Raw genomic sequence first — 15,885 nt, 5'->3', positions numbered from 1 at the left:
GAAGACACATGCTCCTCAAGACACATTCATTCACTCATGCCTTCATCTGCCAGACATCTATTGAGTATCTATTACACACCTGCCACCCCACTGCCTAATTTTAGGTTGCTTTCTAGAGGAAAATGCTAGTTTATAGCCTTTTCTTAATTAAGCTGTAATTATGGAATTGTAACTTACAAGAGTGTAAAACAATCCTCATAGAGAACTATATACACACACACACACACACATATATATGCGTACATATATGCTTGATCTGGATGATTATAGAAACTTCTTAGTATCCATTACCTTTGGTTATCTGGGGATCAATTAATTTTTGCACATGGACTTTCCAAAGAGGAGACATCATGGAAATCAGTGGGCTTGAATCTCTGTTGATTGACAGACCATGGACCTGAAGCTCAGAGAGGTAAAAGCGTTGCTCAGCATCTGTGTGGCAGATCTATGACAGGAGCTCAGGGATCCTGTGCTGATCCCTTGGGACAGGGTCCTTCGTACATGTCACACTCAGTAACAATAGGTGATATGTCCTGGCTCTGCTCAAAGTTCTCTAGTGAGGCCTCATTGCCTCTAGAACAGAGGCCAAGTCCTCAGCCTGCTTTTCAACGATAACACCCATTTCAACATCAGAACCCTGCTGGGTACCTTGACTTCCCTATCTGTACCCCTAGACCTCAACTGCTGAGATAACTGTGGTTTTGACTGGGTTGATGGCCTTGTTCATTTTTCCTTGCTGCACTGAAATCATCACATAACAAAGATTTATTTGCATGTTTTGCTTCCCAAATAGACCGAGGTCTTTGAGAGCTGATTCCCCTCAGATCCCTGCCGCACTCTCTCTGGTATGTAGAGTAAAGGAGTAGGTACAAGGTTATAGTTGTTGAATTGAATCTGGAGCCTTCTTACCATAAGCTTTATCAGCTCTCACATCATATACAAATCCCGTACTCAGGCCCTACTCTTTGAATCATGCAATCATTGAATTTTTTCAAGTTCAAATCTTATGCATGCAGGAAAGACATGCACAGAATCAGAGTGACTTTATATAGCTCAAATGAAAAATGGAGATTTTTCAATAGCAGTTGGATTCCTGATACAACTTTTTATATTATATTTTATCTAAAGGAGCTGAATTTATTTGTTCATTCACACCCTCATCATATTTTACTGGACATGTACTCTGTGTCAGATATTGTGCTAGACGCTGAGGATACATAGCCATGACTAATGTATCAAAAGTTCATTTTGCCTTGTGGGGTTCAGGGACCTGAGGTCAGCGGTGAAGCAGAGAGGTGTCTACTAATTAGGTCCTCAGCAAGGACCATAAGTTGCTAAGGGATTGTTTCCACTCACCTAGGCAAGCACGCTTTAATTAAAATCCATGCCAGAGCCATGTGCAAATGACTGACCACAGCATCATGGAACAGAGGAGAGTTCAAACCCAGTCACAACTGTGACCGTTAAAACAAATGGCCAGGGGCCACCTGGTTTCTGCTGATAAGATGGCCACGTTCTTCAGTATCAGAGCCGGTGGAGTTGAGCAGGAGGTTCTCAGGGCTTCTGATATTTTATCTGTAAGATAGAGATTCAAACCCATGTTCCATATATGATGCACAGATGTATACCTGTGTGTGTGTGTGTGTTTGTGTGTCTGTGTACCTGTAAAAATAGAAATAAGCATGGAATCTCTCTGGGCCACACAAAGTGCTGTATGAATTTGGGGTGTACTGCTTCTCATAACTGTGTGCATGAGGTGATATTGGCTTTTATCTAGTGCTCAGTCCATGGCTCCAATCAGGTGTATTCTCCTGATAAGCACAGTCCCTTTAGGAAGTTAGAATAGATAGAAGGTCCTCAGCAATGTGTTTGTCTCTGTGACTTTAATGCCAACGTGAAACTTTTGCTTTTTCATTTAATTAGCAACTGCTGCATTTCAGTATGGGTTCATTTAATCATACAGTTTATTTTTTCTTTCTAGAGGCCCTTGCTGTTGAAGAAACACTTTCTCAGCTGTGCTCAGAGCTACAGGTAATTGGAGAACTGGCGCTGGGGTCTGAATGAATGACAGTAGTTTTGCAAGGCAAATGCAGTTGCTTGCTTGCTGTAAAAAAACAGAAGTGAAAAGACACCACTTGTAACTTCACTCTAGATACCAAGCTGGAGAAATATTCTTACATTCTGTTACCCCACGTCACTGTGTTCGATAAGTATGTGCCTTGCTAGATATTTTGGAAAAACTAAACATGTTAACAGATTTTTGTTTCCCTGAAGCTTAGGCTACACATATGTATTTGTCCGTTACCCCTCCATTGAACAAACGTTTGTTGACTAGTAACTCAGTGCTTCTCACTGTGGATGACAGAATCTTGTACCTGTGCACAGATGGCCTCAGACATGGCAGGGAGGCTAGAGTCAGGGATGATAATGAAAACAGTCACATGCATTTGCCAACAAAGCCTCATCAAGCGTGCATTAAGAGTAAAGGCTGAATAAATATTTGACAAATGCATGCTGCTGCTATTTACAATCTCTGGAACACTTTTGCATCCCCCTTGTGTTAGATATCTGGGTGGGTACTCTTATTTCTATATGAAGAAGAGGCAAATCAAGATTGGAAAGAAGTCTATACCAGGGTGACTAACACAGCTAATCAGTACTAGAAGCAGGACTCAAACTCTCATCCCCCAAACTGACACCTCTGTCTGTTAAGCCAGTGTCTCTCAACTTTGTCTGTACATTAGAACCATCCTTGGAACTTTAATGATGCATCTTTGCCTGAGCCTGGGCACCCAAACTGGCTGAAACAGAGTATCTGGGATTAGAGTTCAGATGCTGTGTTTCTATTCAAAGCTCCCCAGATGAATATTATGTGCAGCCAGGGCTGAGCACCCCTGCTTTAGAGCATGTTACAAAGTTAGTAAAATCCAGTCTCACAACGGATGCAGAGGAGATCCCTGGAGAGGGCGGAATGCGGAGGCAGAGACAGAGGAGGGTGTTGGGAGCCTCGAGCTGGAGGGCCTTCGGGGAGGGGCCGTTGGACGGCAGCCTGGGAGAAGGGGTGGGACTTGGCTTGTAGCGATAACAGGGAAACACATGCCAAGCACTGATTATCATAAATGCAGGGCCAGCAGACTGTAGGAGGGCAACACAGGAGTCCATTTAGAGAGTGTGTAAAGGCCACTGAGACGAGGCAAAGACCTAATGTCCACACTTGGGGGCTCATACGCTCCGACTCTGATGCAGTATTGACGATGTGTGTATGAGCGGGCAGCTGGGTAGACAGGAGGCCCTGGGCTCCAGATGGCCACAGCTCTCATCCTTCCCTGAGTGAGCCTCATTGCAGCCACTGCGTTAGGGAGGGGCCAGAAGCTTCAAAGCCATGCTGGCGTGGGTTTAAATCCAGGCTCTGAGCTTCTCTTTGGAGCAGCTGTGGGACCCCAGGGGCTCACCTTCTGGGGCCTGGGATTCCTCCTCTGCATAGTAGGTTTGTTCCGAGGGGACCACTGGAGAGCTCACGCAAGGACCCTCCTAAGTGCTCTGCTCTTGGGGTCTGCTCGTCTCTGGTGACATGGCCTCTCCTTCCAGGGCTGTCTCGGGCTGCCTCAGGCTCCATCCCCTGAGGGCCTGGCCAGAGCCATGTACCTGTGGAGGTGCAGCTCAGCATCCCAAGGGGAAACTGCTTTACTCTGTAAATTATCAGAAATTTCGTTTTAGCGGTTGAAACAACAACAAGGAACACAGGAACAGGCAGCTTTCCAATTCAGCTTTTCCATTTCCCATCACGAGACCAGGCTGAAGAGCTGATTTATGACTATTTGTCAATACGCCCACTCTCTTTCCTTCTGGGTGTGGCCTGCAGGTTCTCCGTGTTGTTTTCTGTGCCTGTTATGTTCAGGTTTCCAGGAGCCTCTCTTCCCTAGTCCGGGATCACCATAGCACCAGCATCACCGACTTATATTTAATCAGCAGGGACTCTCAGCCTGGCACAGTTCTAAGTGCTTGTCAATATAATCCCCTTTAATCTTTCTGTGGCCCCTGATATTTCACCATTACCAAAGCACTCGTCCAAAGTCACCTGGTAAGTGGTGGGAGGAATCGGTGCTCACACGCAGCAGGCCTTCTGCCTCCAGAGCCCCAGCTATGCGGTCGTGAGGGCAGGCAGGGACCACTGCCTGTTTTCTCCTTATACGTCACATGATGGTGGGTGGTGGCTAGTGGGTGGTAGTGATGGAGAATCCTGTATTGCAAAGATTATGCACATCAGAGCCAGGGAGACATGGCTTTGAATTCTCTACCTACTCACTGTGTGACTTTAGGCAAGTTGCTTAATCTTTATGAACCTTGATGTTCTTATCTGTAAATGGGGATCAAAATGAATCTGTTTTCACTGATGCTACCACCCAATGGGTTCATTTTACCCACTGGCTAGACAGAGCTCATTTAGCATGACAGGGGGATAGCAATAGAGAAAGAGTAATTCACGCAGAGCCAGCTGTACAAAAGACCTGAGTTTTATTATTACTCAAATCAGTCTCCCCAGGCATTTGGGGATCTGAGTTTTTAAGAATAATTTGCTGAGTAGGGGCCAGTGAGTCAGGAGTGCTGATTGGTTGGGTCGGCGATGAGTCCAACTGTCCTCTTGCGCTGAGTCAGTTCCTGGGTGGGGACCACAAGACCAGATGAGCAAGTTTATCAATCTGGGTGATGCCAACTGATCCATCAAGTTCAGGGTCTGCAAAATATCTCGAGCACTGATCTTAGGTTTTACAATAGTGATATTTTTCCATAGAAGCAATTTGAGGAGGGTCAGAATCTTGTAGCCTCCGGCTGCATAGACTCCTAAACCATAATTTCTAAGATTTTGGCTAATTTGTTAGTCTTACAAAGGTAGTCTAGTTCACCAGGCAAGAGGGGGTTTGTTTTGGGAAAGGGCTGCCATCTTTGTTTCAAACTCTAAGTTCCTCCTGAAGTTAGTTTGGCTTATGCCCAGGAATGAACAAGGACAGCTTGGAGGTTAGAATCAGGAAAGAAGTGGTTAGTTCAGGTCTCTTTCACCATCTCAGTTATAATTTTGCAATGCTGGTTTCATTGACATCTTTTTCCCTTAGCCAATAAGCTGGCACATTGGCCAGTTGCCTGGCTACATTGTGTGAATTTTCTCATGCAATTGATAAAACAATTCTATAAGATAAGCCATCACAGTCTGTTCGGTGGACGAAGAAACAAGGCTTGACTCACACCCTGACTAGAGTCACAGTGCCGGGAGGCAGAACAGGGTGAGGCTGCTGGTCCCTGCGACGCTGAGACCTCCGCAGTGTGATGCAAGCCCAGGAGGCAGCATCGGTGCAGGGAATAGAGATGGGGTCCATGAGGTCTGGCCCTGTGCAGTAAGTGCAGAAAATGCAAACCATCATGTCTGGTGCAAGTATTTATCAAATGATGGGAGTTTTGGCTTGTCATTTTTTGTGGTCATAAAGTAGAGTTTGGTGATACTCATGCCTTCGGCAGGGAATATGGTTAAATGTCCAGGTTCCTTTTGTCTTCATGGCAAAAAGGATCAACGTTTTCCTGGGAACGACTGCCATTCGTCTTTTGGCCCATGAGAGTTTTTATTAATTTCACAAACATTTCCCAAGCCCCCAGTGCTTCCCAGATCCAGTGTTCTTCAGGTCTCAGCCATGGGGACTCAGTGGTGACCCCTTGCTCATGCAGCACATAGCCTAGGGAGGTGATTTGTTCCCTCTGGAACTTCTACTGCTTAGAAGGGCTCCTGGCACCTAGAAGCTCTGAATAAATGCTGGAATGAGTGGATGAACAGTAGCAAAGGTGAGGAAATGACTGACCCTGGAGCCACTAATGTCATACCTCTGAGGCTACTGGCCCATCTGCAAAAGGAGCTTGGACTCAATACGTTCATTTACTGATCCAGTGGACCTGTGTGTGCTGTTGTCCTGTGTTATGCATCACCTCAAAAGTAGTGGGTAAAGGCTTCTGCCCAGACTGCAGGGCACAGTGCTGAATCAGCCAGCTGGTTGTCCAGCACTGGGCAGGCCATAGGAGAATGAAGTGGGGTCACAGGTGCACAGTGCTCAGAACAGAGCTTGGGGCAAAATGCCGCCACCAGTGTCACTGCTGTCCTTGACATTGTTCTCCTATTCCACGGGCCTGGTGTTGATGAAGAGAGTCAAACTCCATAAAATATTAGAGGAGATTTATTCTGAGCCAAATATGAGTGACCATGGCTCATGACACAGCCCCAGAAGATCCTGAGAACATGTGCCCAAGGTGGTCAGGCTATAGCTTGGTTTTATGCATTTTAGGGAGACATAAGACATCAGTCAGTACATGTAAGATCTGCATGGGTTTGGTCCAAAAAGGTGGGGCAACTCAAAGCTGGGGGGGCGAGGCTTCCAGATCATAGGTAGATTCAAAGATTTTCTGCTTGGCAATTGGTTGAAAGAGGTTATCTAAAGACCTGGAATCGATACAAGGGAGACTGGGTTAAGATAAGGGGTTGTGGAGACCAAGTTCTTAGTATGCAGATGAAGGTTTTTAGATAGCAGGCTTCAGAGAGATTAGATGGTAAATGTTTCTTATAAGACTTAAAAAGGTTCCAGACTCTTAGTTAATTCTCTCCCACATCAGAAAAACAACAACAACAACAAAAACATAAAGGGAAGGAGCTTCTCTATACAATGTAGATTTTCCCTTAAAGAGGCAGCTTTGCAGGGTCCTTCCAAAATATGTTAAATAACTGTATTTTAGGGTAAAATACTTAGGTTTCTTTCAGGGCCTGCTGTCTGTTGTGTTGGTGTTTTCTTGCTACAAGGAGTCGGTTTGGCAGTCTTAAGCCCTCTGTTTTAACATTATAATTTGCTGGTCAGCTGTGCCTGAATTCCAAAGGGAGGAAGGTATAATGAGGCATGTCTAGCTAACCATTCCTATCATGGCCTGATTAGTGCTTCAGGTTTGCATTTGAATGCCCCTGACCAAGAGGAGGGGTTCATTCAGTAAGTTTGGGGGCTTAGAATTTTATTTTTGATTTACGGTGGTGAGGGTTGTGGATGTGGCCATTGCGGGTGTAATTGGCTGGGGCTGGCATTGCAGGTGCTAAGAGAATTTACCAAGACAGTCATAGGTAAAGAAAGGCAGATTTTATTAAAGTATGAAGGTATGAAGATAAGTTGCAAGGGTACCACAGGCCGCAGAGCAGACAAGGGGCTGTCTGCAAAGAGTCGGAGACCGGAGGGAGGTTTTAAAGGGCCTTGCTGGAGGGGCTTCATGCAGATAAGGTTGTGCTGCTGGGGCTATGTGCAGAACAAGGTATTTGGGAAAAGATGTGCCAGCAGGCTGTCTGTGATTAGCCATGTCTCAAAAAAATTGTTCTCCCGCATCTGGGACCCCTTCCTTGTTGTTGCTTACTTATCTTATTAGGACTCCACAATGGATACAGGTACCGTATTGAAGCAGGAAAATTTCCCTAACCCCTTCGTGGGCAGGAACTGGAGTGTAGGCACTGGAGCTAGCTGGCTGCTTCTGCACCAGCAGGGGCAGACTCCACTCACTCAAACCCATTGAGCTCAACCCCTCACAGGAGGTGAGCAGGTACAGGAGCTGGGGTGAGTGGGATGCTCATAGGGGCAAAAGTCCATGTGGGCCTCACAGCAGCAGCTAGAGGGGAGTACCCACAACCCCCAAAGTCCCAGAAGGAGTGTTACAGTCAATGCTCTTTTAGCTTTGCCATGTGCGAATGGCTTAAGTGTTAACAGCTCAGTTAACACTTTTTCGCATGAGGTGGCTGCTTTCCGCCAGTGAGGGCAGACAGTCAGTGTACAGTCTTTTGCATCCACACCTGTGGTATGCAAGCTCTTGTTTGGCATCCAGGAAAAATGAGGTTGAAGTGATTGAAGGATGGTGAATGAATTGAAGGGTGGTGAATGCAGAGGCTTGTATTGCTGATGAAAGTTGCTCTCAGTGGGAAGGGGAGCTGGAAGGGGCATGGAGCGGGAAGATAATCTTCCCTCAGAGTTTGGCCATCCCCAGCCAGATGCCTCTGCGAAGCAAAGCTGTCAAGCCATCCTTCTGAAGTCAAGCTGCTTCTCTCCAGCGTGCAACTGTAGTCTCTGGGGAGGCATCCAGCTGCTTCTCCTCTTCTCTCTCTGTTGGTATAGCCTGTGGTTTTTATGGGCACATGATGGGGAGGTGGGGCAGGCCATGGATGGTTTTGAAAAGGCAACATTCAAGCAGGAAAATAGAAATGCATGTTCTTACTTTGGGCCACAGTTCCAGGCCTGAGGGTGGGGCCCTTCCCAGGACCTTCCCGCTTCTACCCAGAATTTTACTGTCTCCTGTCCCTATCAGTAGGTGGTAGAGGGATCCCAGGTTGATGTGTCACTAATTCTACCCAGGAAAAGGCTGACTCCAGTGGACCTGAGAGAGGAGGCTAGGTTGGAGCCAAGCCTGGAGAGAATACGGAGCCTCTTTTCTGTTTGCACCAAGGCAGTAGATGGAACCTGGAAGCAGCAGGACATGAGGTGCAAGGCTGTGCTTGTGGAGCAGTGGGCAGGGCTGCAGGAAGGCAGGGCATGGGATGACTGAGGCTGTGGAGAGATCCCAGGCTACTAGTGAACAGGCGTGTGTGCCCCAGGCACCACGGAGCTGAAACTCATTCCCAAGTCACAGAGAGCCATGAGAAAGGAGGCTGACAAGCTGTGTAGAGAAAGGAACTACTAGGATTTGTCTGTATCCACAGACACTTTGACACCAAATGCATGGAGGTTTCCCTCACACCAACAACCTTGCCAGCTCTCTGACATGAGCTGGATGTCCAGTGATCCAATTCAAACTCAATCCTGTCTACCTGGGTTCACCATCAGATCCCACTGGTTAGGGGTGCAGCCCCATAAGACAGGCCTCACTTGAGGTGCAAGTTGTGAGTCCTGGGCCTGCAGTAGTTCTGACCAATCAGCTTTACATCAGGGGTTCCAATGATGCCCTCCTCTAGGTTAATAATTTTTTGAATGGCTCAGAGAACTCAGGAAGCACTTTTCTTACTGAACGTGTTCTATGATAAAGAATATTGCAAAGAGTGCTGATGCACAGCCAGATGAAGAGTTCCATGGGGCGAGGTTGGCAAGGAACCCAAATGCAGGGACCTCTCACCTGTAGAGCTCCTCCTAGCAGGTGAAGGCGTCCTCACCTGTGCACCATCCTCCTAGTAGGTGAAGACATTCACTAACCCAGAACCTCTCTAAGACCCGTCCCTTAAAGGTTTTTATGGAGGTTCCCTGACATTAGACATGATTGATTAAATCATTGGCCATTGTTGATTAGCTCAGTCCGCAGCCCCTCTCCTTTCTCCAGAGATCAGGAGTGGGGCTCAAAGTCCCAACTCTCCAATCATGGATTGGTCTTTCTGGAAAACAGCCTCTACCCTAAAGCTATCTAAAGGTCTGTCAAGAGTCACCTCATTAGCACAGGCTCAATTAGCATATGTTCGAAAGGAATTTATGAATGACAAAAGACATTCCTATGACTTCAGAAATGTTAAGGGTTTTATTAATAGAAGCTCTGTGACAGAAACTGTGGAGAGAGATATGTATGTATGTGTATGTATGGGGGCTATAGGCTCTTGGCCCCCTAAAGACCCAATTTCCCACTGAGTTACAGAAACTTACACACCACCTTAAGGTTACAGAAAGATGGGGGCTTAGATTCTGGCAAACCAGGTTATGGGAGGGAGAGAAGAGGCTTGGCCAGCCAAGGTGGCCTTGTTGTGTAGATGAAGTCTCTCTCGCAGAGAATAGGTGGTACATTTTCCTTTTCAGACTTTTAACGGTGTGGAACTCTCCATCCCTCCTGGATCTTGGGAAAGGCATGAAAAAGGGAGGGAGCCTGGCTTCATTATTAGAGATTCTCTGCAGATACGAATTTTTCCCACTTAAGGCAGTTTTGCAAGGTCACTTCTGCCTGGTGGCCAAGCAGCAGGCTTTTCAAAACATGTCAAAGAAATATGTTTGGGGGTAAGAAATTTTAATTTCCTTCGATCACAATACCATACAAGGAAAGGGAGTGAATCTTGAGGTAGGAACCGATGATTAAGGTTAATTGCAGTCACTACAACAATGACAATACCGACATACCTGGCCTAGGGAATGCTGGCTCCCTGCCCTTGGTTCACCAGGCTCTATCCTTGCTGCAGCCCTGGGAATACAAGGAGGGAGGTACTCAAGTATCCCCAATCATTTTGCTTTAAGTGGACACAGAGAAATGTGGCTTCCTTAAAGTCCACGAATTACTAAGGGGTGGGCCCAGGGCCTGAACGCAAGGCCACCTGTATTCCATTGCAATGCTATCTTGTCTGTTTCCCACAGTGGTTCTGGTGGGAGATTCAGGGGTTAGGATGCAGGCTGCCAATGACTTGATCAAGTATATTTTATGAGAGGTCAACTAATTGCCTTCCTCTTCTAGGGCGGTGCCCCAAGCTGCAGGACTACCGGCTCTTGGTTTTGAGTGACTGTATTGCCACAGGCTTTATTTTATACAAAGCAACTAAATTAGGCAACTGCTGCACGGATGTGGCTGGATGAAGAGGGTAGAAAGGGTGTATGGGGCTGTGCTTCCGCCTACTCCTTGGTTTGCTGAAGAATTGGCCCGGTCATTGCAATGGAAGAAACAACACCCGCTTCCCAAAAATCCCTGAAGAGCAAGCTAAGTCAGCAGCACTGTTTAGAGGTAGAATATTGCCAGCTCCTGGTCTCCCCCACTGCTGCCAGTGGTGGGGGTGGGAAGGTGTTTTGGGTGATTTAAAGCAATTTGAAGACGGAGAGCTCTGCAGTAATGGAGTGATGTGGATTAATCTTTACTCCATACAATTCTTTTTTTTTTTTTTTTTTTGTTGATATGGAGTCTTGCTCTGTCACCCAGGCTGGAGTGCAGTGGCACAATCTTGGCTCACTGCAAGCTCCGCCTCCCGGATTCACGCCATTCTCCTGCCTCAGCCTCCTGAGTAGCTGGGACTACAGGCGCCCACCACCATGCCCGGCTAATTTTTTGTATTTTTAGTAGAGATGGGGTTTCACCATGGTCTCGATCTCCTGACCTCGTGATCTGCCCGCCTCAGCCTCCCAAAGTGCTGGGATTACAGGCGTGAACCACCGTGCCCAGCCAATCCATACAATTCTTATAAAGGTTTACTTAGCATCTACTGTGTGCTGACCGCTGGACTATTCATTGGGTATACAAAGATGGAAGATACCAACCAGGACTTACTTGCAGCTCAATGAGAAATAGATTTGTTCATAGATAAGGTGGACGTTGCTGATGTGGTCAGTACTGGAACCAGGGAGCAAGAGGTGAGGGGCTGCGGGAGCAAGGAGGAGCGGGCACCTTATCTTGCCTGGGGAGGCTAGGATGGAGCCTGGGACATGGCCCTGAAGGAGTGGGGGGTGTCAGACACCAGTCAGGGAAGGACCCTCAGGGCAGAGGGAACAGCCATGCAAAGCCCAGGGTAAGGGCCCACCAGACTGAAACAGCGTGGGCACTTGTGTCCCACCTAGGTGGAGCTCAGGTGGGGATGCAGGGCAGGCTGGAGAGGGGAGTTGGAGCAGTTGGTGAGGACCCCTGCTGTGAAGCCTGATTAGGAAGCAGGGTGTACTCCCCGCAGAGGACCTGCAGGTTCTAATGAGACTCAGACATTTGCTTTGGTACAAGTAAGTTCAACACATGCTGAGTATCAACTGGAGAGCAATGTTGCTGTTGTTGTTTAATTTTTTATAATACAGCAATGTAGGGTTTTCTGTAACACAAGAGAATTCCCTGGTTGCCCCCCAGTAAACTTCTGGGAGATCCCAAATTGTCATGTAGTCTTTCCCAGAGCTATACACTCCTAGCAGGAACTACTGATGATAAGTATAGTTACTAAGCATCAGTGAGCAGCTTCTGACTGTGGGCAGCCTGTTTGGTTGGTTTTGGGGAGTGGTGGAGGTTGTGTATTTGGAGTTTGTTTCTTTCATTTGTTTGTTTGCTTTGACCAGTCCTCTTGTCAGAGGGTTTTTAAATGCATTGTTCCATTTAACATCCTTTTGAAGTCAGTGATTCTAGAGGACACTCAGGTCCCGTGAGGCCCAGCGGCTTCTCAAGGTTCTGCTGTGAAGGAGCTGACCTCAAATTCAAGGGGGTAAAGAGCATAAGAGGCCCTCCGGGACACCATCTACCTTCCAACAATGAGTGAAAGAAAACCGTTCCTAGAAACTGAGCACCTAGTCGGCACTGGTCCCATTGATTAGTACGTTACACGTGTGCTTAATGGGTCCTCGTTTTGATGCTGTCATGTAGGTTTTATTAGGCCTGATTCCTAGTGGGGAAACTAAAGCTTTGGGGACTGGCTGTTCACTGTGGTCACTGTTACCTCTCCTTTCCCTGTCACGCAGGTCAGGGAATTCCTGGCGCTAGGACTTCACAGTACTAACTCTAGAGGGCGACTCTGGGCTTATTGAGAGCCTGCCCAGGGGAGCCCGGAACACCAAGCTCAGCTAGAGGCAGCTGGTTTGAGAAAAACCAATTTCTCTTTCCGATTTTAGAACTTCTCACACTTTAATGTGCACATGAATTACCTGGGGATCTTGTTAAAATGTGCATTCTGATTCTTTTGAGCTGAGGTGGGGCAAGAGATTCAGCAATTCCAACTAGTTCCCTGGAGATGATGGTGCAGCTGGGATATCATGTACCGCGGTTTGAATAGTGTGTGTTTGAACTCTAAACCTTCACTGGGGGTCGCCCTTTAGGTGGACATCCAGCAGGCACATAGCTGTCTCCTGGTCCCCCTCTGCCATGCCATGAAGCTGGACACAGGGTTCAACTCTTCTCTGCCCGGTCTTTTCTGCAGCAGTACACACAGAGCATCTCTCCAGAGGTTCCAGGGGCCTTGGCAGCAATACCCAGCTTGCCTTCTGATGGCCCGTCCCATGGAATGGGAAAGCTTCTGGGCCCAGTGAGACCTCACCACATGTCAGGATCACTCTTCACAGGGACTTCTTCTGTAACCACAAGGCCCCGTATGGGGGAGCCCTTGTCTGACTCATCTTTTGCTTCGCACAGCCTCCCATACAGAGTGTGCTGCAGGAAGCATGGAAACCAACACAGGGACAACTCTCACTGTCCTGGTTCAAAGCTCCTGGCAGTTCCTGTTCACCTGCAGGGTGAAGGCCTGATTGCTTAGGATGGAAGTCAAAGCCATGGACATGTGATGCTCCTCTCACCTGTCCCTGAGGTGCCCCAGCCCTCCTGCACACCTTGTACTTCAGACCTTCGGGGGGCAAAAACAGTGTCTTTCTGCAAGCTACGGCCTCTGCCCGGACTATCCCATCTCACCTTGGTTTTATTCCTGACACAATCCCCATCAGCCTGCAAAGCCCAAACCAAAGGCTGACTTCTCAGGAAACCATCTGAGATCCTGGGATCTGAGCGCTCCTGGCGAGCTCCTGTGTTTCGTGGTGCCGCGCTCCATCCCAGCCATGGCTCAGCTTAGTTTAATGATTTGTGTTACTTTGTTCCGGCTCCACTAAGCCATGAATTCCTGCATAGAAGGGACTGAGTTCTATTTATATTTGGAGGCTGTTATGAAAACATACCGAGCGTGCTAAACATTTGCTGAAGCAAAAATGCAAAACGCGTCTCCAAATAGCACCAGGTAGAGAATAGATCCCAAAGTAATTATCAAACTGAACTCAACAAGATGTTGGATTTCATTTCTCATTGATGAAAAGTCTCCCGGAACAACTTGAATTTTCTTTCATCCACATCACCCTTGGTCCAAAGTCATATAAGTGGATGCACTTGCAGAACTATTGCTATGTTGTTGTTATAAAAATCCTTGAACATCTGAAGGAAAAATAAATTCTCAATGAAGGGGGTATTAAGTGAATCCCATGCCAGAAGTCTCCAGGTATATCCTGTGAGTTTAAAGAATTTGATACATGCAAAGTTTGCAGGAGATTCCTCCTGTCATCTGCAAATATATATTGAAGTGAGTTGAGCAGACATGTGAGCATACTGTTGTAATACATGCAGTGGGACAGGAGCCAGCATGCAGGTCTACACAGCATGTAGAGGGGTTAATGAGAGGCTGCATTGCATGACAACTAAACAGAGCTTTGGAGCTGGACTTCCTGGGTCCAGATATTGCCTCCCACTTACTATCTGTAATCTTGGGCATGTAGCTCAAACTTCGAGTGCCTTGTTACTCCATCCATAAATTAAGAGTGATAATATTAGATTTATGGGTAGGATTACTATAAGGATTAAGTAATTAAGTAGATTAAAATTTCTGTAAAGCTCTTTGCTCACGGTGCCTTGTAACTCTCAATTGTCAGTGTTGCCATTGTTATTCTTAGACCCCCCCGCTTGTATATGTAGGAGAGGGCACCTGGATGGATGGCACTGAACTGAGATCTGAAACAGGAGTGGACACCGCAGGTGTGTGTGTGCCTGAGTGTGTATGCACACAAGGTGTTGGGGAGGGATTCTGGATAAAGATGAGGACATGCACGAAGGCAGGGGTTGTGACCAAGCAGGGGTTTGCAACTCTGGCTGCCCATTACAATCACCTGGGAAAAATTTACAAAGGTTTAATGTTTAGGCCACGCCCTCAGAGAATCTGAGACGGGCCCAGACATTGGTGGACTTATAGCCTCCTAGTGATTCTGATGGGTAACCATAATTGAGGACCAGTGAGAGAGCACAGTTTGTTCATGGAATGTAAAGCAGGCTTCTCTTGACTTAATGTCTATTCACCTTGAAGATGTAATGTAAATATCACCTCCTCCAGGAAGCCTTCCATGACCTTTCTACAGCACTCAGTATATATCTCTTGCACAGTACTTTACAAGTATATTATAATTATCTAATTAAATAGCTATAACACGATCATACACCTCTTCTTGGACTGTATGCGTTTATGTTTGGCTCCCCAGAGCTCGGCACACTGCTGGGACAGAACCGGCACTCAGTTGGCAGAGCAAGGGAGTGCGGGAGTGAACAAAGGTGCTTGGTTAGCACCCAGGTGACGAGGGTGAAAGTGTGGCAGGCGTGGATGGCAGGGCCTTTTTTTCAGGGAGTTTCAACTGTGACAGCTCTGGGCTGCAGCTGCCTCCTTGTTAGTGTAAAGGGCCTCCTCGGTCTCTGGAAAAAACCCTTCCAAGCTCACCATCTGTGATTGCACAGGCTCGGGCGTCTGTGGAATAGAAAAGTCCTCTTGTGGCTTAATTAGAAGCTTCTTTAACCTTATCTAAAGCCGTTTCTATAATCAACTTGAGGAAACATAATCCTCCCAAAGGCGCATTTAATGAATAGCTTTTCTTTTTTCTCTTATTCACTCTGGTGGTGGAGCTCGGGATTCGTGCTGTGTTTGTCAGTGCCACTGTGGTGGCGGCGTGGTGGTGGTGCTGTGAGTGAGGGAACAAGGAGCGCTGGAGAGGCAGTCTGAGTTCCGGAGGCCTGGGACACCTCCCACGGACACGGAGCCACCTATTCATTTTGTAAAGAGTCACTGACCCCCACTGTCTATCAGCTGTCGTGCTAGGGGCTGGGAATACTAAGAAGGCTAAAGCTCAAAGTGCAGGCAAACAGGGATGTAGGAAGTGAAGCCAGCAACATGTGGGTGGAGGTGCTATGAGAGGTGCCTGTGCAGGTCAAGTAGACGTCAAGAAGGATCTTAGACTTCCACGCGGAGCATTGGAGAAGGTTCAGAAGAGTCATCAGAAGCAATACGGAATGTGTATGGACTCTCTGAATTTAAAACAAAAGTTGAAATTATTTAGAGAAAAAAAAAGAAACAAGGAGACACAAAATCGGCTTCTGAAGTGGTTACCTGGTAGAGGACAG

The 15,885-nt window shown here is 47.1% G+C and overlaps 1 protein-coding gene across 12 annotated transcripts in view; it reads left to right on the top strand.

The window, feature by feature from the left end:
- Nucleotides 1-15,885, top strand: part of FAM135B (family with sequence similarity 135 member B) — a 446,472-nt gene that overhangs the window by 382,413 nt on the left and 48,174 nt on the right. For all 12 annotated transcript variants that reach the window (XM_058443732.1, XM_058443730.1, XM_058443728.1 and 9 more), the window contains one exon: nt 1,982-2,031. In XM_058443732.1, the coding sequence (XP_058299715.1) occupies nt 1,982-2,031 (50 nt within the window). The remainder of the gene's footprint in view (nt 1-1,981; nt 2,032-15,885) is intronic.

This window comes from Hylobates moloch, unplaced genomic scaffold, assembly GCF_009828535.3.
Source record: "Hylobates moloch isolate HMO894 unplaced genomic scaffold, HMol_V3 SCAFFOLD_9, whole genome shotgun sequence".
In the NCBI taxonomy this organism is placed as follows: domain Eukaryota; kingdom Metazoa; phylum Chordata; class Mammalia; order Primates; family Hylobatidae; genus Hylobates; species Hylobates moloch.
Note: the sequence above shows the minus strand (reverse complement) of the source record. Positions and strands in the feature narration are given on the sequence as shown.